Source organism: Phoxinus phoxinus, assembly GCF_949152265.1.
Source record: "Phoxinus phoxinus genome assembly, chromosome: 5".
In the NCBI taxonomy this organism is placed as follows: domain Eukaryota; kingdom Metazoa; phylum Chordata; class Actinopteri; order Cypriniformes; family Leuciscidae; genus Phoxinus; species Phoxinus phoxinus.
The window spans coordinates 35,080,539-35,103,552 of NC_136880.1; the positions used below are offsets into that span (position 1 = coordinate 35,080,539).

Genomic DNA, 23,014 nt, shown 5'->3' on the forward strand with positions numbered 1-23,014 from the left:
AAACAATTGTACCTGCTGAGAACCATTTTCTTCATAAATAGTTTTCAACAACACTAAATAAGGACAGACAGAACAATGTGGGTGATACAAATTGCCTATTTGTTTACTCTGGAGCATGCTAAAAAATACATATTTTTTTTTATATAAATATATTTATAGTGACAGCATACACACATTCTGGACATTCCATCCCACACATAAGGGCAAGCTACCAAGGTATTACCATGAGAAATACAAATTTAGGGAAATAAATTTCACACATGAATTTAAGGTTCAATACTTTGGTTGGTTTATTTGACTCCCAACTGCAAACATTGGCTTCAGATAAATTGTTTTGTAAAGGATGAAAAGTTCTAAATCATGATCCTGTAGATTTCATTATCATTCTGCATGATATGAGACACTTAGAATGATGTGATTACATACTTTTTAATAAGTAATTATTATTTCGTGTTTACAGGTGTATTCTCACCTGTATCAGAAAGAACTGGTAAAAAGTACAGAATATAACAAATGTATTAATCATTGCATAAGGACAGGTATGAGTACACAAGTCAGATGTACGTGAATAGGGCTGCATTTATCTGCGGCTGGTGGTACCAGATTTCCTCTTCCCAGAAAGGAGATGTTTAGGTTTGAGATCAAATACATGTCGATCAGATTCACCCTTCCTTCCCTGCCTGTTCATGTCCTTCTGTGAGCTCTTCATCATGGTCTTCACCTTCTTCAACATCTGGAAAAACAAGACAGTCAGTCAGTCAGTCCAATGAACATGTTTGTCCTTTGAGCAACATCGGCAAGATCTTTTTCTATAACCTACTAGATGACTTAACATCTTTCATACACAACTTAATTTCAAACTTGTCTTGTAAACGAATACAGGCAGTTTCTGAATCTGACCTTGGCATCTCTGACTCCTGATTGGTCCCTTGGTGGTCTTGAGGCGCTCTGACTGCGAGTACGTGACGTCGGTGGTGCGGAGACTTCCCTCTTCCTCTTTCGAACCAGAGAGCGAGATCTTTGAGCATAGTGGCTCTAGAGGGACAAAAGGTGAACACAAACATGTTCAGTGTACACAGAAACAGGTCACCATGACCAAATGCTATACAAAATCAAGTGTGTTCCCAACAGAGACACAGAGCATGGAAAATCTTCAAGTATACAGGTTCTTACATCATCTTTATCAGTCATGTCCAAACCCAGATCTCCCATCTCCTTCTCCAGAGTCGCTCTCTCCACCTGCATTTCCACATAGACCATACAAATTAATCTTTAATTAATTAATTCATCTTTTGATAGCTGGTTATCTTTAACCAGCTAACAAATCAATTGCAAACAAAAAAAATTGTTGAACGAACAACAAATATTCCATTATAAAAACTAAAAAGTGCTTAATCTGAATAATTACATACTTTACCTAACATATGAAAGTAATATCCGATTTTAAACTACTTGCTATAATGTAAAAGTATACAAAAATAAGCCTGCTGGACAGAAGGACAGACCTTCTTGGCCGTGCGGGGTATTCTGGGTCCCTGTTTGTCTTTTTCTTTGGACGCGAGAATCTTTAGCTTCCGTTTCTCGCGAATCTGACCAGCCAGCTGTCGGATCTCCTTCATCTCTTCATCCTCGCTCTCCTCCTCAGAGTCGTACTCTCCGGCCTTCTCACGCAGCTCCTCTTCCTGCTCCAAATCCTCCAGCCTCTGAGAATAAGAGAAAGGACAGAAATTCAGAACATGTCTTCTGAAAAAGAATGTAACCAAATAAATGTTGTCATAAAAAAAAACCCACACACATAGTAAGCAACAGTGAGGAGGGACTGAATTATCAGTGGTTACAGTCTTGAAATGAGATATAATGGGTTACAGATTAAAGCTATAGCATTTGTTTTAATACCTTCATGATCTCCGGGTCGACGTAGTCAGCAATATTGTGACCCTCCCAAATCTCAGGAATCTTATCCTCCTTTTCTTCTGGATTCATCAAATCCCAGTATTCTGAACACACAAGACAACATTTTTAATTTTTTTCAATTGTCTAAAGATTTTTTTTTACATTTGCATTTTTCAGACACATCTGGAGTGTATATTGCATGTACATGTGTATGTGTGTGTTTATATCTTACTCTGTAGATCAAGTGTGTAATCCTCTCCCAGCTCAACCTCCAGGTCTCTCTCCAGTTTGCGTTTGGGAGTATCCGTCTCCATTGCCTTCTTGCGTATCAGAGCACCTTCGGGAATAAACGGAGGCCTTTCCTGCACAAACCAAATAAAAAACTTGTCAAACACACTATGTTTGCTAGAAGCATTTATGAAGAAATAAGCTTACAACCAAGCGGACAATGGTTAAAGAAGTACAAAGAGCATGCACCCTTTGATCTCTCTTGGCTGGCACTGCCAGGTGGAGTCTGTTCAAAACATCATGGACCTTCTTGCTTTTCATTTTTGTGTCCACACGGTGAGTCAACAGACGATCACATGCCTGTAAAAAAAAAAAAAAAAAATTATTCTCAAATCATCTAAACCACCAATCGACATCAGCCTACAATAGTCTTTTTCTCTAAAAACTGGTACATGAAGCTAATTGTCTGATTTCACTAAGCATATGTGAGAGAGAAGCGGATTGGTTGGTCTTACCTCAGTCTTCACCAGCATCACTCCCTCATCTGTCAGAGCGCTCGTCTCAATCACTGTAACCCCCTCAGCAGTGAGATCCGCAAACACTTTCTATATACAGACACACACACACTTAAGTGTCACTGCAGAAAGTCTCAAGTTGCAGGTACATTCTCTTATAACGTCTAGCAAACTCTAAACGGTTTGAGATTAAATCTAGCATAGATCTTAGATAAAGGATGAAATAGTGACACAGTGGGGAAAAAACCCTGATTATTATAAAACTTGTTAAATTGAAACAGAAACGGTCTTTAAATCTGTATGCTGTTATTTTGTCTGTGGAACACAAAAGGAAAATCTTCAGATCAAAAGTTCATAAGAACAAAGGCTGCATTTATTTGTTCAAAAATACAGTAAAACTATTATTACAATTTAAAATAACTTTTATATTTTAATATATTTAAATATAATAAAAAAAATTAAACTTATTCCACTGATGGAAATGCTTAATTTTCAGCATCATTACTCTAGTCTTCAGTGTCACATGTTCTTCTGAAATTATTCTAATATGCTGTTCTGGTTCTTAAGAAACATTTCTTATCAATGTTTGTAAAAACCCAATTCTTCTTTTTCCTCAGAATATAAGAAAACCTAGCATTTATTTCAAAGATTAAATAATAATAAAAACTTTTATAACATTGTAAAAGTCTTTACTGTCACTTTTTAACAATTTAAAGTGTCCTTGTAATGAGAAAAAAAAAGTTCCAGATCTGTCAGGAATTTTTCTCCTGTTTCTCACATAAAGCTATCACAGGAATTTAGAAGCCTCTGAACATAATACAACAATCATATGGACCTACTTTTCCAACATTTTTGGAGCTTGTGTGTTCCCTATGAATTGTCGTTGTATAAAAGAGACAAGTGTGAAGATTCTTAAAAATTCTTGTTTCATAGAGAATGAAAAACAGCATACAGGTTTGGAATGAGATGAGGGTCAGTAAATAATTGAATTAATTAATCCCTTTAAGTTTCCTTCAGCTCCAGGAATTCCTGCACTGTATAAGAGGATTTCTGAATGTCATTTACCTGATTCTCCTCCGACAGTTCACTGATCTTCCTCACATCACACTTATTGGCCATCACGATCAGAGGCTGTATCACACAAATAACAAACACTGCTATCATTCAGCCCAACAAAACCATATTGTTTCACTGCATTTACATCATTGTATGTGTGCGTACCTTGTTGGCAAACAAAGGCCGTATATTGGTGAACAGCTCTAGTTGTTGTGAGAGCGTGTGTCCGCACTGCTCCGACACATCCATGACATAGAGGATAGCAGAACGCAGGTGAGCCAGAGCAGTGATGGCTTGCATTTCTATGGTATTCCTTTCCTCAAGAGGGTGATCCAGAATACCTGGGGTATCAACCACCTACAAACACAGTTTGTAGAATACTTGTATAAAATGAAATCAGTTTAGTTAAATGTTGTCCGGGAACCCTATATTTTTCTACCACTCACCTGCCAGCGCAGGTATTTGTAATCCATGTGACCCACAAACAAAGATTTGGTGGTGAAGGCATACGGCTGGACCTCAACATCAGCACGGGTCACCTGTGCACACATTAAAACTATTTAAAAAAACAATGCACTAGTGTTGGGTGATACTCCTCTTAGTCAAATAGTCATCATTCACTTTATCACAGGAAATGATGAAAGTGAATCATTATCCATTTTGCGAGTAAAGATGGAGTTGGTGATAAAGAAAAATATCATATCAAAATATTGCAAATATATCATATTATATGCGAGAGTTCCGAGAGATTAATCAACTTCAACATACGCCGATAACAGTATAGAACTGTCCCACGTCTTAGTAATTTTTTTTTTTTTGAAAGTCAGTGTTTGAAATAAAGCTGCTCTTGATTTTCATTGATGACTGATTATTACATTGTTCGGACCTATTATAGACTTATTATATAATTCACAGGCATAGAAAGCATTGATAAGTTTCTGTGCTCCTGTTTCTGTGTGTGCATAGCGCAATCTCCACTCTCTGTGTGCGAGTGACGTGATGTGTGTGTGTGTGCATCAATGAAAACAACGCATTAATATAGAACGGTGATTAAACTGACTTCTGGACCTGGAACGCAAGTCAAGGTTGTAGCTAAAAATGTGGAATGGAGTTTAATTTCTCAGGTTATTCATCAAGTTGAATTTATTTGTCTGATGGCACTCTGAAAAGTGAACAGACATTTGCACGGAATTAGAGATAGTAAAAGTAAGTGGGTCCAATATCATTGGTCTTAAAAAGTGGGTGGGTTAGTATACAATGAAGCCATATACAATGGTTCCGACGCCCATGATATAATTCATTGTATAATAGACGTAAATGTTTATTTTTTTTTATGAGTAGTAAGCTAATCTATATCCTCGCAGTGTGTCGGTTATGCGGTGATGAGCTATGAAATTATGGCAGGGAAAATTAATTGTAACAATAATTTAATAAATAATAATAGTAGCCTAATAATAATAAATGTAATACTTTAATTGGAAATTACGAATCCTCTTGATATTGCCGATAACTGATGCTTTTGACAAGATCTCTGGCTATACATCTGGTACAACCCTACAGCGCACACAGATTTGACATTTAATCTACATTCACATGCACAAACAAACCTTGTTGATAAAGCTGGACTTGCCGACGTTGGGGTAACCACACAGCAGGAGGGTTCTGGTGTTTGGGTCAATAGAAGGTAAACGGGACAGATGCTGCCGCACTACGATAAGATAAATATGCATTTACTATGTGCATCAGATGCAAAAGTTCATACTTATTTTTGTTTAACATTTATGCTTCAATGGGTGAAGCCAAACATTACTCCATAAGTAAAACAGTCCCATTAAAAAGTGACAGTAAATAAATATATAAATATAAATAATATTTATATTATTTATAAATATAACATAACATTGACATTTATAAATATAAATAAATAAAGGCAGATCAGTTTTCAACATGGATAAGAAATGTTTCTGCACCATCAGTCCAGCATATTAGAATGATTTTTTAAGGATCATGTGACACTGAAGAAGGATGCTGAAAATTCAGCTTTGCCATCTCAGGAATAAATTACTATTTAAAATATATATTAAAATAGAAAAAAATTATTTTAAAATTATTATAATATTTGACAGTATTACTGTGTTTTCGGTCAAATAAATGCATCCTTAGTGAGCACCAGAGACATCTTTAAAAATCTAAAAAAATCTTAAGGACCCCAAACGTTTACCAGTAGCACTGATTCAGTAACTTAACACAGAGGTTTGTGTTTACCAGAAAACCATCTGGTATTAAGGAAAGTAATTGTGGATGTGTGCAAGTGTTTGTACCTTGTTCTAAATACTCCAGGCTCTGTTTCTGTCTCTTTAATATGGTGCACATGCGACCCAGTGCGGCCCGTTTCAGCTGCTTGCAGCGATACAGCGAATCTCCATATTTCATGAGCCGCACGTAATCTTTAGCAACACTACAAATGCAGAGACACAGATTTACTCAGTTAAATTAATTTCACAGACATGAGCAGACCTCATACAGGATATATTTAAAAAATAAACAAAGGATGTAAATGATCTCATGTATCAGCCAACATATTTATATTTAAATCAACCACAAATAATGCTAGAGTATATGTGCACGATGATGATGATGATAAACCCAACAGACTCACTTATCAATGAGGTTCTTGGCGATGTTGATCTGACCAAGAGCCAGTTTATAATGATCTTTATCATACAGCACATTCATCAGATCAGCGTAGAAGGGGTGGATATCCTGAGAGAGAGAAATAGGAAGTCATTTATCTACTAAAGAAGGGATGATTAAGAAGGATCAGCATGTGTAAACTTTGTCCCACATGTGTTGTGAAGTTTGGGCGACACTTACATCCAGTTTGGGGAAGTCAGTGAGGATCTGTGAAAGCCGATCGTGGTAGTTCTGCTGGGTGAATTTGACTTTGCGCATGTAGAAATGCCTTATTCTGTGGATCTGGTAGTGTTTGTGTACAACAGTGGGAGTTTTTCGCTGGGTTTTGGATAAAGTCAGATCTATGAAGTCCTGCATGAAGAGAATCAAAGAAAAAAATGGTTTATGTTTGATTTACTATTTCTTATAATAAAAAAAGCTTAGAGTAACAAAATATTAGGGATTACTTTAGGATTTCATATAATAACCAAATAATTGTATAAAAGGTTGCACTCACATATATCAATTAGCCAATGAAATACAACTAGAAAAGCTTATACCCACTCAAATTTCCCAATAATTGCAATAATTTTCCAGGAATGGAAATATATTTTATAAACCATTAAAAATGTGCATGTTTTCCATGACCATAGGGACCTTGGCACACATTAGGGGCTAACGTTAGTGGTTTAATTCAACAACTGACAACAAATGGACACAAAAAGTAACGTTAAAGTAATCACAAGGCGGAGTTCTCAACTTGAGTTGATCTAAACTTTATTGCCTTATATATTAACCAATGAAAGATCTCAACCGCATTATATTTCATCCCTCCCCAGATGTTATATAAACGAAGAACCACTCGTTCTTCATTTTCACATATGACGCCAGTAAAGGCATGTTGACGGTAATGGAATAAATAAAATTACAACACATGAAAAGTTAAATGACTGAACAACGCGCGCACGTGTATACAGCTCGAGCAGCATACTGTCAACGTCCGTTATTAACGCCAACACCATCAACCCTTTCTATGGCATTAACCCCGCATATGAGTGTCAAATACGTCGTTAATTTCCTACCTTAGCGGTGGGAACCACCATAATCTTTTTAAAGTTGTACAGAGCCATGATTGCGGCGCACGCGAGTCCTCAGCAGAGCACGCGGAAGGGCCAAAAAACACGCAGCGGACGCGTGTCACGAAGAGCAACACACGTGGTACCGCACTGACGCGACCACAGCGTCACCTACCGGAGGGAGGAGCCACACGGATCACTACACTACAGAACCACCATGTCGCATTGATAATAAAGATAGCAGAAGCACAGTTTTTAAGACTTATATTTGGTTCGGGTCATTTTGAATCAATGTTATCGCATTGGACTAAAACTTACTGACTTTGCTCACATAGGGAACTATTTAAAAAAAATTTGTGTATAAATCTGTTGTAATGCTATATAATCACCAAATATTGAATTCAATCTTTTTGTTAACTTGTTTTCTTTCAATTAGGACAGGTCTTGTATTTCTTTTTGAAACGGACTGATAGTAGGCTTCATCGATCTGAGCTTGTATTGGTCAAAAAATGACTTTTGTCAATGAATAGGGGAGATTGAAAATAAGAAACATTTAGTGTTCATCATGTTCATGTGTGTGCTTGCAAAGATAAAGGCCTCGGACCTGTGCATGCATGGATACACGAACACTCAGGCTACTGAAAACAAACACGTTTATGTACACAAACAAACTATTTAGAGTATTACAGGCTACAGGTTACAGAGCATGTTTTCACACAGATGAAATTTATCCTCAGATCAATGAGGCCTACGATCAATCAGTTTCAAAAAGAAATACAAAACCTGTCCTAATTGATAGAAAACAAGTTTACAATTAGATTTAATCCAATATTTGGTGATAATATAGCATAACGAGCAATGCACAAGCAGGTTTATGGCTCACTCTGGGTTCAGCAGCAAATGTTCAAAGGGCACAATGGTAATTTTGAAATAGAGCTTTGTTTTGCCAGCGTATCTGAAAGAGTCCAAAGCAGTGTTATATCTTTAACTAAAATGATTACATTTCTGTTGTAAAACTGTTAAAGTAACATTTCAAACCACACTAAAATCACAGCACACAATCAAAATAATTTTATTTAGACAATTTATTGACACATAATTTATTTGTACAAGTAAAACAAAACAGTTAATAACGAGTTTCTGAAGGTTTGCCCCCGATTAGACAAGCCTTCAAGTAACTTCAAATAAATAATTGTATTAACGTGTCTTCTGTTTGCAAACAGAACACAGTAACATAGGAAGGGTTGGGGAAAAAGAGGGAGAGGAAAATGAAACATACGTTTTCCTCAGCAGTAGTTCAGTGTGTATCATGCTCTGTTTCTACCAAAGTCCAGCAGTGATCAGGAATTAAGCTGATTTCTGCTCAGAGCAAGAGATGACAATCATCACGCGTGTTACCATTAACACCACAAATACTGGCTCAATTGCAGCGCAAACAGAACACCATCTTCAGGGGGGTGAGAGCATGTTTTCAAGAGTATACATAATGTTTGTCTGAACATGAGATGACGTATCTCCTATATATGAGTTGTGTTATTTACCGAGATGACTGTTGACCACCAACATACAATCAACAACAGAAGAAAACATTATTAATACTGATATGATGCACAAAAGTCAAAGGTTATGAAAAAAAGACACAGAAAGACTTAACAGATGTGTGCACTGCACCGTTGCACACACTGTAATTGTAGTACTAAAAAGCTAAACATTTAATACAACACACAACAGAACATCTGAAAAATAAATGAAACAAAGTGGAGTAAATACGGTTGGCGGAGTTTAAAGTTTGGGAGGAGCCACTGCTTGTGTGGAGTCAATCCTGTGGGAGGAGTTTAGTCTGCATGGCAAATATAAGGCTTGTTCGACTTGAACCGGCGCTGCACAGACCGATTGGTGAATGACATCAAAGTACTTCGAAAGTACCGATCGGCCTGTGCAGTGTCCGTTCAAGTCGAACAAGCCTATTGTTGGTAGGGAGGATGTTTTAGGGGAGGAGTTTAAAGATTGGGAGGGGCTAATGTGATTCACAAGAGGTATGTTCAACTTGAAGCGGCACTCGCGCAGACCGATTGGTGTATGACATCGAAGTACCGCAAGAGCGATTAGAGTAGACGTCTCTAAATGCTTTCGAATCGCTCTCACGGTACTTTGATGCCAAACACAGATCGGTCTGCTTCAAGTCGAGCACACCTGATGAGTCAGTGCTGTGGGAGGAGTTTGCATAGTAACATTTGCAGTCTCTTTCCCTTCACTGTTGAAACATGAATGGATGAATCAATGAGGTAAACAAGTGCATGTATTTATCTACTGTACAGGCGAAGCAGAAGAGTATGTGCACAACTAACACTATAGGTAACTAGATGAGATAACTACAGTAAATGTGTTTGAATGTGTGTATTTGTATGTGATGATTACCAGAGGTATTTGTCCTGCTGAGGTATTGTGTCAAAATTGTTTTATTACTAATCAGTGCTTCACAAAAATACTGCAATATTGTGTGTTTGACGTGTTGTTTGTGTTTTTTTTTAAAGGCACCAGCAATGGCTATAAGCGGTGTGGCGTTTTCCATTTACATAATAATCGGCCCTCCTAATTGTATGATGTTTGCATGCATGTGTATGAGCAAGTGTAAGTATGTGTGTGTGCATGGCTCCAACACTCACACTGCCACTTTTTCAAGAGACCGTATGGGCGGAGTTATTGCTTTTAGGCCATTCCCAGGGCAACTGTTACCACGGCTAAGAGCGTGTCCAGTTGTCATGGCAGCATGGGAGTGATCAGGTGGCCGGGGCAGGAAGACAGGACAGGAGCGTGTGCGTGCGTGACCTTTGTGACCTCCGGCGTGGCAGATGAGGTGGCTCACCGTGTCCAGCGGGGAAAGCGTGTGCGAGTGTGTGTGTGATTGTGTCTGCTCCTCACGCCGCTTCAGAGAATACCAGGTGAGGAAGATGAACAGGAAGCCAAGGAACTTCAAGCTCGCCGCCAGCCCAAAGTAAACAAAGCGGAGGGAAGTGACATCGTACTCCCAGCAGGACCCATGGAAACCACAATCCTGCTGCCACAGCATACAGGTGGTGTCAATCACAGCTCCAAAATAGATAGGAGTGGGGATATAGGCTGGAAAGAAAGAAAGAAAGAAAGAAAGAAAGAAAGAAAGAAAGAAAGAAAGAAAGAAAGAAAGAAAGAAAGAAAGAAAGAAAGAATTGAAAATTCAATATTCACTCATTAGCAAGCAATTCATTAAAACGCATTGGTAGTTAGCAGTGTTCTACAATTCAATGGTTTGGGGTCAGTAAGATTTTTTATTTCTTGAAATAAATTTTTCAGCAAGGACATTAAATATAAAGCAAACTGTTTTCAACATTGATAATAATAATAAGAACTGTTTCTTGAGCACCAAATCAGCATACTCGAATGTTTTCTAAAGGATCATGCGACACTAAAGACTGGAGTAATGATGCTGAAAATTCAAATTTCTATTTCAAAATCTATTAAAATTGCAATAATATTTCACAATAAAACTGTTTTACTATCTTTTTTATCAAATAAATGCAGCCTTGAGCATAAGAGACTTCTTTCAAAAACTTATTTTAAATGATCACAAAAATGAGTCTACTGATTATGGTCTTCAGGTCAGATAAAAAGCATATTTATATATGAATACTGATATATTGTCCAGCTCTAGTTGACAGTCAAAGAAATAAAAGAGGGAGTTCTGTCAAATCTATCCAATCCTACCAAGAGTCCTGAGAAGAACGAACTGCATTCCCAGAGCAAACGGCCTGTCCTCTTCATCCACTGACCTGCTCAGAAAAAAAAGAGCGAGAGATGAGCGAAACAAAGAGCAAAAGAGAAGTGATATCCGAGGACGAGGAGAGAGGCAGACCTGAGCGTAACGATGATGACGGACGGCTGACCGCAGGCGGTTATGAGAGTGACGATGAAGAGAAAGATGAGGAAGGTGATGAGTGTTCCACAGGTGCGCTCACACTTTCCTGCCAGTGCGTAACCATTCTCGTTCAGGTACGTCTTCACGATCACCACCTGGAGCTCATGGTTTCCTCCCGATGGCGTGATCACCTGTCTGCTCTGAACGCATGCGCAGTCAGAATAGTTTCTGATCTGAGCGGGAGAAAACACACACGAAAAATGTCAATAATATTGACATACACAATGTCTCAACAACAATTTTTCTGCTAGTTACATTTTTACATAGCTATTTTTATCTATCCCAAGGCAAATATGAAAAATGTTGTCAACATGTACCGTAGTAACATTAGGATTCTTTTACAACAAAAATTTATTAAATTATTTTTAAAAGTAAAAATAATAATACAACAATCAGCCAATCATTATAGCAAAACAAACATTTGTCAGGGCACAAATTTCTTTGATGCAATTTTGTTTCACAAGCTTGCGATTCAACTCAATTTGATTCAACATTTATTCATTTTGTCTATGTCTATGTCATGTCTATTTTTCTCAAGGAAAATAAATCTCTCAACTAATGCTGGGGAACCCTGTCAACTGGTATATTACTATAATATTAAAGGTTAAAATTAACAACTGATTTGTATCAAAGATATGCATAGGAAGGCAATTTAAATAAGGTTCTAATCTAACTTTTTAACTACCGGTATATAATTATGTTTCTACATTTTAAATAGTGGCATTCATAAAAACTTGTTTTCATTAATTATTTATTCACATACATTACATTAATTATTGAAGAACGGTTAAGTAAAAGCTCACATGCGCTATGCACTGCCGCTTTGCTTGAACTGAGGCAGCTACAGTGATCCGTCACATCACATTAAAGACAGCCAAAACGGTATTTATTGTTTGAATTTCATAAAAAGATCTTGACAGATGAGAATGTTTCATATCAAAAGTAAAAAAGCACAGAGTTTATTGTGATTCTTTGGATGGGAGGCGCGGGATTAGCATTATTTGTAGCTAATTGGATTAGCTACAAATAATGCTTAGGGAAGTTTTATTCAAGCATCATCTAAAAAGAGCATTGACTAAAAGACCAATTCTTAAGATCTTAAAGAATCAATATCAGCGAATCCGAAATGAGAAACGGTTAAAATCGGGAAAATCTATATTTTCAACCCAGCCCTTTTTTTGTCTAGTCGAGTCCTAAACATTTTTGGTTTTGTCGTGCATTGGATTCACCATTTTTGATCTACATTTCCATTGATATGAATCCACGGTTTGTGAAACGGTAGACAGATGTGAAACAACTCACTCCTGAGGTGTGGTTGGCGATGTTGCTGCAGCCCGCCAGACATGGGTTAAAGTAGGTGATGCCGTCAGAGCCGCAGACGGGTGCGTACTCATGAATCCTGCAGCCACAGTTGACGTTACAGCTTCCCGTTAGGTTTCGGTGAGACAGAGTCAGCGTGGGCCTGCAGAACACAGATCGAACATCATTCAGAGCAGCTCATGTTTGCAGGTGATATTTATGTGCGTGTCTACAGGGGTTTCTCCATTACCCAGTGGTGTAAGGGATATTGATTCCACCAAGGTTGATGCTCTCACAGCCGACGATGAAGAGAGTGGAAAAGCAGAGCAAAGACACTCCACTGCAGATCATGGCCAGCTTTGCTGCTTCTCTTTCGCCCAGTTTCAGCTTCTTAATTATGTACCCTCCTAAAACTATACCAACACCTGCACTGGGTACAATGATCAGACCTGGACACACACAAACACACAGTTAATAAAAACCCACAGTAAGTACTGTGATCAGATCGACACATTTGTGTGTGCGTGCGTGTTGTACCTGTGTATATACTGGCATTAGATGCTGGAACACCAAATTGAGATTCAATGAATTTGGGAATGAAAGTGATGAAGGCTGTGACGATGGCACATTCCGCCGTATACGACAAACTCACAAACAAAAACGTCACATTACTCAATATACGCACAGCTGCTTTTGGCAAATCTGAAGAGAGATAGAAAGAGACAGAGAGATAAACAGATTTATAATTTAAATTTAAAAGTGTCATCCAAAATGTGCTCATACTAATTATCAGTGTTGTTATTAACTAAACATTACTGTTATAATTGTTAGATAGTTAAATAGTTATTTAATAGTTAAATTGTTACTTAACTAAAATTATTAGAAATAGTTTTTGTTAATTGAATTAAAGCTGAAATAAAATAATATAGAAAAAATTTGATAAAAAAAAAAAAAAAAAAAAAACTTAAACTATTAGAAATGTGGCCTTGAAAACTAACCTAAACAAAAATGTAAGTTGAAGTACTAAAATGATTCAAACTAAAACTGAAATAAACAAAGGAAAATGTATGAAAACAACAAAAGCACATAAAATTACAAAAACTAAAATAAAAACTGAAAATATGAAATGTAATTCAAAATATTAATAAATACATAATAGTATATAAATAATTCTAAAATAACACTGGGAATAACAAATAAAAAAATAAAAAATTTAAGATAAAAAAACCCCAACAGTTCAGGGCCACCAAGTTAAAGGAATATTGTTTTAAGTAAAAGTATGCATACAAATACTTGCCCATGTATTCAATAAAATAAAATTAAATACTACCAGGTCCAACTTACTAGTCATCCCTACAAAGCAAATCTCTGGAAATCCTAGCTGTGTCAATATCTAGAGTGACATTTTTCTCCAAAGATGACCAAAAGAGTGTTGTGAGATTTTTTTTTAACCTACCGGTACTACAAATCTGGGGTGTGTTTCCCAAAAGCACCGTTAGCCAACTATGGTCGCAAGTTCCATTGAATTCTATTGGTAACGACGGAACTTGCGACCATATTTGATTTTAGGTAACGCACCCGTTTAGATAACTAGCCAGTTAGATGTGGGATTTTAGATCTGATCAGAATCTGCCTTTAGATCTGATATTAAGGTTCACCTTTGAAATTTTTGCCAAAACCCATGGAGGACGAGACAGCCTGGCTCTTTTCCTTCATCATCTCATCATCATCGCTGGACACATCACCTGCACTCTTTTTTACACGTCTTTTACTTTTCTTGTGGCGCGGCGGAAGTTTTTTAGGGAAGGAGAACATGGGAAAGATCACCAGCAACATTGCCACGGCACACAGGAGAAACCCACTCCACCTGAGACAGAGACGGTTAAAGGGTTAAGTTTACTGCATGTTCATTGATAAAAAGCAAACAAGAGACGAGATTTTCCTCACCAGTTTCCTACAAACCGTGGGTCACTCTGGTCAATATTGACAACGGTACCAGGGTCGACATAGAATCCGATCAGAATCCCACCCAGCAGGTACCCAGCGGCTGGTCCAAGAGCTCCCATTACGTACATGATAGCTAAACACACACACACAAAGAAAATGGTGGACTTTCTTCAGCTGTCACATGCTCCTGTAGGTATCTTCTCACATCAGTGAGAAGCAGTTACAGCCTTTGCATGGCAGAATTCAAGTCAGAGCAAAAAATAACTTGTTAACAAACAGGTTAAAAAAAGGCAGTTGATTTGCTCGTTGGCTTCCTGTCAAAACACATTGGACATTTATGTCATGCATTGTATATACTGTACACTCTTATGGTCAACTTAACTAGTATAAATAGTTGATATTTGCTATTTTGAGAATATCCGCATGGACTGTTACCATGCATACTTGCTAATAAATAGAAGATTGTCAGTCCCAAATGTTGATTTTCTATAATCTAGTAAATATAAACACAATAAAAGTTTTGGGTGTGATACCTAAAAAATAAATCCCCTAAATTATTTTTCAGTTCATGTAGAGAATTTAAAAATCACTCCTAAAATTTTGAATTACTGACTAAAATGAAATAAAATATGTTGCATTTTAAGCTAAATAGACATATTTAACAAAACAAAAAGCGAAAAAATAAAAATAAAAGCCAAGTCAAAATATTAATAAATAGTAATAGTATATAAATAATGCTAAAAAAAAAAACATTGTAAAACTCTGTAAACAATTTCTTGCAGATAACATTATTCAATTTTTTTAAGTCACCTGAAGTATTCATTATTTCCAGGCCAAAACATCTTATCTGCGAAGCAAAGAATGATATCTCAAGAATATGGATAGGTGGCCTCACAGAAATTAGTAGCTATATAGATACATAGACAAACTGGTTTACTTTAAATCCAAATAGTTCAGTGTCTTTTCAGGGTACAGATAATTTCATAATTGGCTTGTTTACCCATAAAAATACCATGGGTACTAATACATCTTAAAACATTATCTTATTAATCTTAAAAAATAAGCCATGATTGGGTTTTCTGTCAGATTTTTCTAACATGTTAAAAACTACCAAGGAGAATACTGAAGTGGCACGGAAGTAGGTAGGTCTATATGTGCCCTGTTCCCATGAAGGAATTTGCCCGAAACAAAACATTTTGCCTGACTGATTTGACAGTCCCCCAGCCAGGGGCAGATTAAGGTCTACAAAGCCCTGATGGTCAGGGATTTCTAGAAGCCCCACTCCCCAAGCCAACCCACATGCACACACAATACAAACACATGCACATGGCTAAATGTTGTATCACTAATAATAATCATAAATATTACTGATAAAATATCACTAGTAATGGCTATCCGAATGAAGTGATTCAATCTCTTCTGGATTTTTAAAATGGAGTGGCACAGAGGGGCCCCATATATACATATATAAACATGACTGTGCATTCCCTAGTTGCTGAGAACATTGGTTTCAGACATAATAATTTACTTGTATTAGGTTTTGCATTTGGATATATATTAAGACATATTAAAGACTACTTTTTGTCAAAGTTGAGATTTTTTTTGTTCATTTGAAATGTCAGTTTTTGCATTATTGTTACAGTCAAATCTGGACACAGAGAAAGCATTTAGTTACTTATACTAGCAACATAAGCTTGATCAGTCACATGAAAGTAATCAGAACATTGACTCTATTTGACATTGGCTTTATTTAAAAATATATTATTGAGTGTTTACATTCCATGAACAGAGATCTGGATTGTGGTGTCTCCCCCTGTTTGATCAATCAGCGCTTGACAAATTCAGATTCAATTAGCTTTATTGGCATGGGAAAACGGCTTTTTTCATTGCCAAAGCATTGACAGGGCTCTGATCCAATTGTGTTCAGCACTGTCAAATTTACAGGCAACAATGGGCAGTAAATAAGGCAGTGATTGACAGCGGCATTGTCCTATACCTATTCTTGACAAGCGGCAGTTTATAAAACGAGCGCTCCTCACACCGGTGTAGTGTGTGTGTGTGTGTTTACATCTGAAACTGATGTAGGGAGGGGTCATGTGTAACATTTATCCTACATACGTGGTGTGTGCTCGTCAATTGTCTGTTATTTTAAGACCTCTGTCCAGTAACTACTAGTACTGTAGAAATAGATTAATCAAAAAAGTATTTGCAAAAAACAAAAACAGAAACAGAACAGAGGCCCTCTGATCACGTGGGCCCCAAGGCTACTGCCTAATTTAGCCTATGCGTTCATCTGCCCCTGGACCCTGCCACCCACCAACACATAGATTACACTCCAACATAACTCACCCAGGTACAGGGAAGCGTTCTCCTTCTTCACATTGTCATCCAGGTAAGTTGGTCCAAGTGTGTATATGGGAGTCGATCCCATTCCCACGAGGATCTGAGCACAGATGAACAGCGCCACGTACAGGGCGTGCTCGCTCTCCTCCCGGTCCCGCTGGCACCTGGACAGTGTGGGTCTCTCCTGTCCACTGCCATTACCGCTGGCACAGAGGCCCTCTCCCCCCACTGTGCTGTTCAGCTCCTCCAGCTGATAGGGCGGAGAGATGAAGTGAGGTAGGGAGAAGAGGGCGGCACCCACTGCAATTAACACGCCCCCTACGGCCAGCCAGCGTGGCCTCTGACTCCGCCCACCGAAGTAGCTGATGAAAACCACAACTAGGAGACTACCGATGTCAAAACAGCTGACCAGCAGACCTGACTCCGAGCTCCGCAGACTGTACCGCTTTTCTGAAAAACACAGGGTTCATTTAGTCTGAAATGAAAATACTGAGAACTGGGAAAAGATGAGATGGTGAGATTAAGAAATTGGGATGGATGGAGATTGGTGTAACTTAAGATGAGACGAGACAACATGACCTTAATTAAAGAGCTGAGATTGGAAGAAAAGAAAATGAAATAAAAGAGAAGAAGAGAAGAGGTGTCAGGTATGTTAACTTACCTATGGTGGTGATGACGCTGCTGAGATAGCCGGACACCATCAGAGACTGAATAAAGGTTAGGTAACACATGCAGAACAGGAAGCAGCGAGAGTCTGAAAGGATCCCGTCCACATAGCGCCTCACCGGCACCCGTAACAGGCGGAATCTCAAGAGCGCCGCCGCCGCGCCGCTGCGACCCTCCGGCTCACGACACTCTGTCCTGACTGGGGAGCCGCACCGGGGGGAGCTGTGCGGGGCAGAGAGCAGAGTCTGATCCGCGTCCTGACTACCACTGAGCACGGGGAGGCTTTTAGATTTCAAACCCTGAGTAGATTCCTCACTCAAGCACGGAAACGGTTTCACGGGTGCGAAGCCCCCTCCCCCGGCCTCCCCAACACCACCGGATTCCATCCTGACGGGCAGCGTGAGCTCAGCGCGTCTAGTAGCCTAACGTTACACAGACACACACTGACACACGAACATTACAGGCTCTCGGATAAACCAGCCGCGGCTTATCGTTGACAAATCCTATCCTTTCTGTGCGAAAATACTGTCCCCAATCCTAAGAGCTTCAGACAACGGACCACACCGGCTCTCCGACCCGTTTATGAGCGCGATAGAGACGCAGACATTCTGCCCTGGCTCATGTCAACAAAACACCTTAACATACTTGTAAATAGATACGTTTTATTACGACTATATATAAATGCGCTCTTTGTTCGTTTACAGCACCATTTTCGATTCGGCACATATTTACCAAAACAACACAGTGAATCGACGGTCGACCGGCCGCCGGGGGCTCACGCACCTCTGCGCGGATACTGCAGCGGAGCAGCGCGCGCGCTCGGCCGCATCACACACGCGCATTCTGCCCGGTTAACTGCGCTAGATTCATAATACCGTTTAAATCCATCGGCGACATTAAACGGTAATCGATCGCCTCCCTCTGCACACGGCTCCGACAGAACATAAGATCTTCGCCGTGTGATCAAAATATCCTTGTCCTTGGACGGAAAGGGTAGCACGGACTGTCCGTTATTCACGGTATCGTTGTAAGCAGTATCTCCTCCAAGCGCATTTGGTCTGTACCGCAGCTGATTACAAGCAGATAAACGTTAACTTCCGGTTCACGATTCCTCTGTCAAATAAGGAGGGTACACCATACACTAATAAGGTTGCACCTGGTTGCACCATATTTTACCGTATTTTAATCCTTTATTGCAGTGAGGGCATGTGCAAATACCGCTTTTTTCTTTTTCTTTAAGATATGAGCACATTTTTGATTAACAGTGGTCTACATCTGAAAACATCTGTAGACCACTGAAATGTTTATTTTTATTATGCTCAAGTATTAATACTAAAAGTATTACTCATTATTTTTCCCTATTAAATAGTTACAGATAAAGAAATGTTACAAAAAAACGGACACAATTATATATTACACACACACATTGGTGCAACTACATTCTGAGGACTCTCCATAGGTGTAATGGTTGTTATACTGTACAAACTGTATATTCTATCCCCTTACACTGCCCCTATCCCTAAACCTGCCCATCACAGGAAACATTCTGCATTTTTACATTTGTAATAAAACATTGTTTTTATGTTTTTTAAGCTATTTCAATTACGAGGACTTATGAAATTTCCTCATAAACCACGTTTAAGTTGTAATACCAGTGTAATACACATGTCATTATACAAATTTGTGTCCTCATAAATCAATAAATGTAAATAGCCTGCTATTGGGGCATGTTGTCACAAAAGGTCACATTTAGTTTTTTTCCCTGCAAATTATAGGCTATGTAGAAATGTTAAATAGCTGATATACAAAAATGGTATGTGCCAATACAAAAAAAGACCTACAAAAACACACTTTCCCTGAGAGGGAAAAAGTGACAACTAGCTCCAGACTCCTCTAAAGTGTTTCCAGAATTAAGAGATATTGACAAAATCAAATCAAATCCATCTCAGTCCACCGGGAACTTTTTATTAGACACTGTGGGCAATGAGTGTGTTGGGTAAAAAAAAAAAAAAAAAAAAAACCCTTCACAAATTGCTCTTCCACTGCTTTTCATTTGGGCCTTCAGCTGCAAGGAGAAAAATAAATAATGTCAAGACAGGCAATAACTGTATACAGTATTTAAAAAACAAACAAACAAATGAGTGTTAATACGCCATCACATGTACACACACAGACATGCGCAAACACCTGTGTGCACACACACGTACAAACACACGTGCACGCACACACACCAAGGCAGATCTTTCCTTCCTTGTGGAGTTTCTTTAAATGGTGCAACAAGTTAAACTCTGCTGCTCTGTGCAGGTGTTCAGGGGTCTCCTGGCATACAGACAATATGAAAAAAAAACAAAAAAACACATGAAAATCATGTCATGTACACAGTTTAGAAAACAATAACATTACATTTCTATAACTAATGTACCCTCATTTGTGCCATTCTCTTCACATTATTCTATAAAGCAGTGGCCGCTTGAAGAGAACTGATGATTTTTGCAATATTAGGATTTCATACAAATGTTTTCATTGCGATTTGTATTATCTGTATAACAAATTGATGAAATGTTTAAATGAAAAATGAACTGAACTTTCAGAATGTCATCTTAGAATTGGTTAGTCCCTTATTTGTACAGTCACACATATCCTCATATGATTATGACCTAGCAGTAAATTTTAATATTTTTTCTTAGTTTTTATTTGTTTTAAAGGTGTTAATGACTCAAATTTTGGCCCCCACTTTACATCTGTCATTTTTTTTGTTTCTCCTTGTGGACTGCAGCTTTGACGCTGTCAAAAGGTATTAAAAATGTTTTGGGATTCAGTCTAATTCAAGTCATCATGAAACAGAAGTTGCGATAGTCTTTTGTTCCCTATTGTGGCATATTTCCAAGTGAAGGCTTCTCAAACAAGAAAACAAAAATGTAGGCACCACCAGTAAACACATCCTCAGAGAAGAGAAGACGTGTCAGTTATTTTGACTAAAGATTTTAAGGACAAGAATAATAAAAATAAAAAATGTGCATGGATAAATAATTTATAATAAATACTGCAATATTCCATAAAAAATAGAAATTGTCCATTTTGATTTCATGGTGACTTTAAAGAGTTAAGAATAAGATCATTCAGAAAGGAGTTGAACCTTGTACACCACTTTAACCAGTTCGCTGGAGGTGAATGCAGTTCCTCGATTCTCCTGCAAAACATTTAGGATCTGCTGTTCTCTTGCGTTCCGGTGAGTTATATACTCACAGATCTTAGAAGCGGCGTTGTGGACCACTGGCCCATGACCTGACACACCAAAATAACAGAAAACAAGCATTTCTTAGTGTCACTGAAAATGTTATGTAGAAAGCGCTTAAAAAAAAAAAAAAAAAAGACTGTAACATCAACACGCACACTGATTTGGACTAACCTGGATATATGAGGTCGGCCTTCACGCTGAGGAGCTTCTGCAGTGACTTCATGTAATCATGGAGGTCCTCAAACACGGCCGTGCCCTCTCCCAAAATACAGTCACCTGAAAACACAGCCTGCTCCTCTTCCAGGAATAATGCCATGTGATCATCCGTGTGTCCGGGAGTAAACAGCACCCTACATGCAGCACAAACAACATAACACAAACTTGTTCAAAAGAAACAACTAACTAATGTTTTTGCATTTAGAAACTTACACATTAATATTCCCAATGCATATAAAAACCCAGCATGCAAGTAAACAAAATAATTAATTAAAAATATATATTATTCGAAAGCTTGGGGTCAGTAAGATATGTTTAATCAATACTTGTATTCAGCAAGGTCACATTAAATTGATCAAAAATGACAGTAAATACATTTATAATGTTACAAAAGATTTCTATTTCAAATAAATGCTGTTATTTTTAAACTTCCTCAGTTTACTCAAAAATAACACCACGTCAGCATAGAAAGATTTCTGAAGGATCTGATCACTGAAGATTGGAGTAATGATGCTGAAAATTCAGTTGTGCATCACAGGAATAAATTACAGTTTAAAATATATTAAAATAGAAAACCAAATGTAATAATATTTCACAGTAATAATGTTTTTACTGTATTTTTGATCAAACAAATAGGGACTTTTGTAAGCTAAAGAGACTTTAAAAAAAAATCTAAATACTACCGACCTCAAACTTTAGTGTATAAATAGGAGCATGTAAACATGACCAAAGACTATAATGTAAAGAATCTGTGTGTGAGTGTTTACCGTAATGTTGCCCCTTCAGTCTTTATCACATCACCATCACTGAGATACTCATATTTCTTCTTCTCGTCTCCGATTGCTTCTTCCTGTGGAGGACACCGAGGGAGTTTACTGACCCTCAGCTCTGCTTCTGCATAACACATGCAGCTATATTAGTGAGGCTTTCTCATAAATCCAGTTGTTTTTATACTAAGATAATGATATTTACAGTATTAAAATATGATTTGGCTGAAAGCTTTTTAAATAGTGAGAGGCACTTAAAATATTAAATGACATTTCACATTTGGGGCAAACATGTCAAAACCTGTTCACCTTTGTGAAAGTGTGTGAGTATGTCCTGCACTCCTCCAGTATGGTCATGATGCCAGTGTGTGACTATAATGTGCTGTATGGACGTCTCGTGCTGCGTCAGAGCCTCGCGCAGATTGACAATGTACTCCGGTACCGCGCGCTCGCCTGCATCAATTAACACTCGCCTGACAGACACAGACATACAAAGTGACATTAAATAAACATTCACATACTTGTTACATTCAATAATAGGTTGTACATAACATGGCAAATACCTTAAGTAAATAAGCTAATTTAACTCGTGCACTAATATTGTATGAGACGACTTACCTTCTGCCCGTCCCGACCAGGTATGTGTTGGTGCCCTGCAGTGTCATGGGCCCCGGGTTACAGCCCAAAACACGCACCACTCTCGATGACAGCTGCTCGATACGAGGAATCACCGCGGACATTTTCTCCAGCACTCAGCACGAACTTTAAATGTCCCCTGAAATCGCTCCGGCGACAGATAAGACTGACAGCACTTTAAACAGAAACTTCCTGTTAAAAAAACCTCACACTTTACAAAATAAAAGTATCTGAGGCGGCTCAAGGTATGGACGTTTCTTTTGATTTTATACAGTATTTTAATTTTTTTTTGGTGGGGGGGGGGGAATTCACCCATTTTTTGGGAGCTTGGAGGTCCCTGATGATATATACATCATCATAAAATGTGCCCCCACCCCTAAACCAGGTATTTGTTTGTTGCCTTAGCTGAGGGCAACAATGTGCTGTACTGAAACACCAAGGTTTTTTTCACCGCAGGTGGAATAAGGAAAACAAGCAATATATACATTATATATATATATATTTTATAA

General features: G+C 38.1%; 3 protein-coding genes across 4 annotated transcripts; all 3 read right to left on the reverse strand.

The window, feature by feature from the left end:
* Positions 1-265: 265 nt before the first annotated feature.
* Positions 266-7,652, reverse strand: gtpbp4 (GTP binding protein 4). The gene is made up of 16 exons (XM_079613673.1): positions 7,448-7,652; positions 6,567-6,737; positions 6,352-6,455; positions 6,014-6,150; positions 5,300-5,400; positions 4,139-4,231; positions 3,858-4,049; positions 3,702-3,767; positions 2,637-2,726; positions 2,371-2,481; positions 2,126-2,255; positions 1,897-1,997; positions 1,506-1,703; positions 1,174-1,239; positions 901-1,035; positions 266-733 (listed from the first exon to the last, which is right to left on the reverse strand). The coding sequence occupies exons 1-16, from the start codon at positions 7,493-7,495 to the stop codon at positions 581-583; spliced, it is 1,896 nt and encodes a 631-aa protein (XP_079469799.1). The 5' UTR covers positions 7,496-7,652; the 3' UTR covers positions 266-580.
* Positions 7,653-8,497: 845 nt separating this feature from the next.
* slco5a1a (solute carrier organic anion transporter family member 5A1a) lies at positions 8,498-18,766 on the reverse strand. The gene is made up of 10 exons (XM_079613672.1): positions 17,644-18,766; positions 16,989-17,432; positions 14,640-14,772; positions 14,351-14,559; positions 13,230-13,394; positions 12,943-13,141; positions 12,696-12,855; positions 11,331-11,566; positions 11,183-11,247; positions 8,498-10,561 (listed from the first exon to the last, which is right to left on the reverse strand). The coding sequence occupies exons 1-10, from the start codon at positions 18,032-18,034 to the stop codon at positions 10,104-10,106; spliced, it is 2,460 nt and encodes an 819-aa protein (XP_079469798.1). The 5' UTR covers positions 18,035-18,766; the 3' UTR covers positions 8,498-10,103.
* A 580-nt stretch (positions 18,767-19,346) lies between these two features.
* On the reverse strand, positions 19,347-22,747 carry lactb2 (lactamase, beta 2). 2 transcript variants are annotated; one of them, XM_079613679.1, is made up of 7 exons: positions 22,488-22,747; positions 22,179-22,342; positions 21,870-21,996; positions 21,058-21,236; positions 20,785-20,933; positions 19,880-19,967; positions 19,347-19,713 (listed from the first exon to the last, which is right to left on the reverse strand). In XM_079613679.1, the coding sequence occupies exons 1-7, from the start codon at positions 22,607-22,609 to the stop codon at positions 19,673-19,675; spliced, it is 870 nt and encodes a 289-aa protein (XP_079469805.1). In that variant the 5' UTR covers positions 22,610-22,747; the 3' UTR covers positions 19,347-19,672. The 2 variants fall into 2 exon arrangements, with proteins under 2 accessions (XP_079469805.1, XP_079469806.1); XM_079613680.1 differs by having other exon boundaries at positions 21,870-21,990; positions 22,488-22,702.
* Positions 22,748-23,014: the final 267 nt, after the last annotated feature.

What these genes read in the sequence shown, in the direction of transcription:
- slco5a1a (XM_079613672.1), bottom strand. Translation starts at nt 18,034, where the DNA reads ATGGAATCCGGTGGTGTTGGGGAGGCCGGGGGAGGGGGCTTCGCACCC. An exon ending in TCGCCAACCACACCTCAGGA is followed by an intron (nt 11,567 to 12,695) that starts GTGAGTTGTTTC and finishes TCTCCCGCTCAG; the next exon opens with ATCAGAAACTATTCTGACTG. An exon ending in GTCATCATCGTTACGCTCAG is followed by an intron (nt 11,248 to 11,330) that starts GTCTGCCTCTCT and finishes TTTTCTGAGCAG; the next exon opens with GTCAGTGGATGAAGAGGACA.
- gtpbp4 (XM_079613673.1), bottom strand. Translation starts at nt 7,495, where the DNA reads ATGGCTCTGTACAACTTTAAAAAGATTATGGTGGTTCCCACCGCTAAG. An exon ending in TGATGCTGGTGAAGACTGAG is followed by an intron (nt 2,482 to 2,636) that starts GTAAGACCAACC and finishes TTTTTTTTACAG; the next exon opens with GCATGTGATCGTCTGTTGAC. An exon ending in CAGCCAAGAGAGATCAAAGG is followed by an intron (nt 2,256 to 2,370) that starts GTGCATGCTCTT and finishes TGGTTTGTGCAG; the next exon opens with GAAAGGCCTCCGTTTATTCC.
- lactb2 (XM_079613679.1), bottom strand. Translation starts at nt 22,609, where the DNA reads ATGTCCGCGGTGATTCCTCGTATCGAGCAGCTGTCATCGAGAGTGGTG. An exon ending in ACTCACACACTTTCACAAAG is followed by an intron (nt 21,997 to 22,178) that starts GTGAACAGGTTT and finishes TGTGTTATGCAG; the next exon opens with AAGCAGAGCTGAGGGTCAGT. An exon ending in ACTGAAGGGGCAACATTACG is followed by an intron (nt 21,237 to 21,869) that starts GTAAACACTCAC and finishes TGCTGCATGTAG; the next exon opens with GGTGCTGTTTACTCCCGGAC.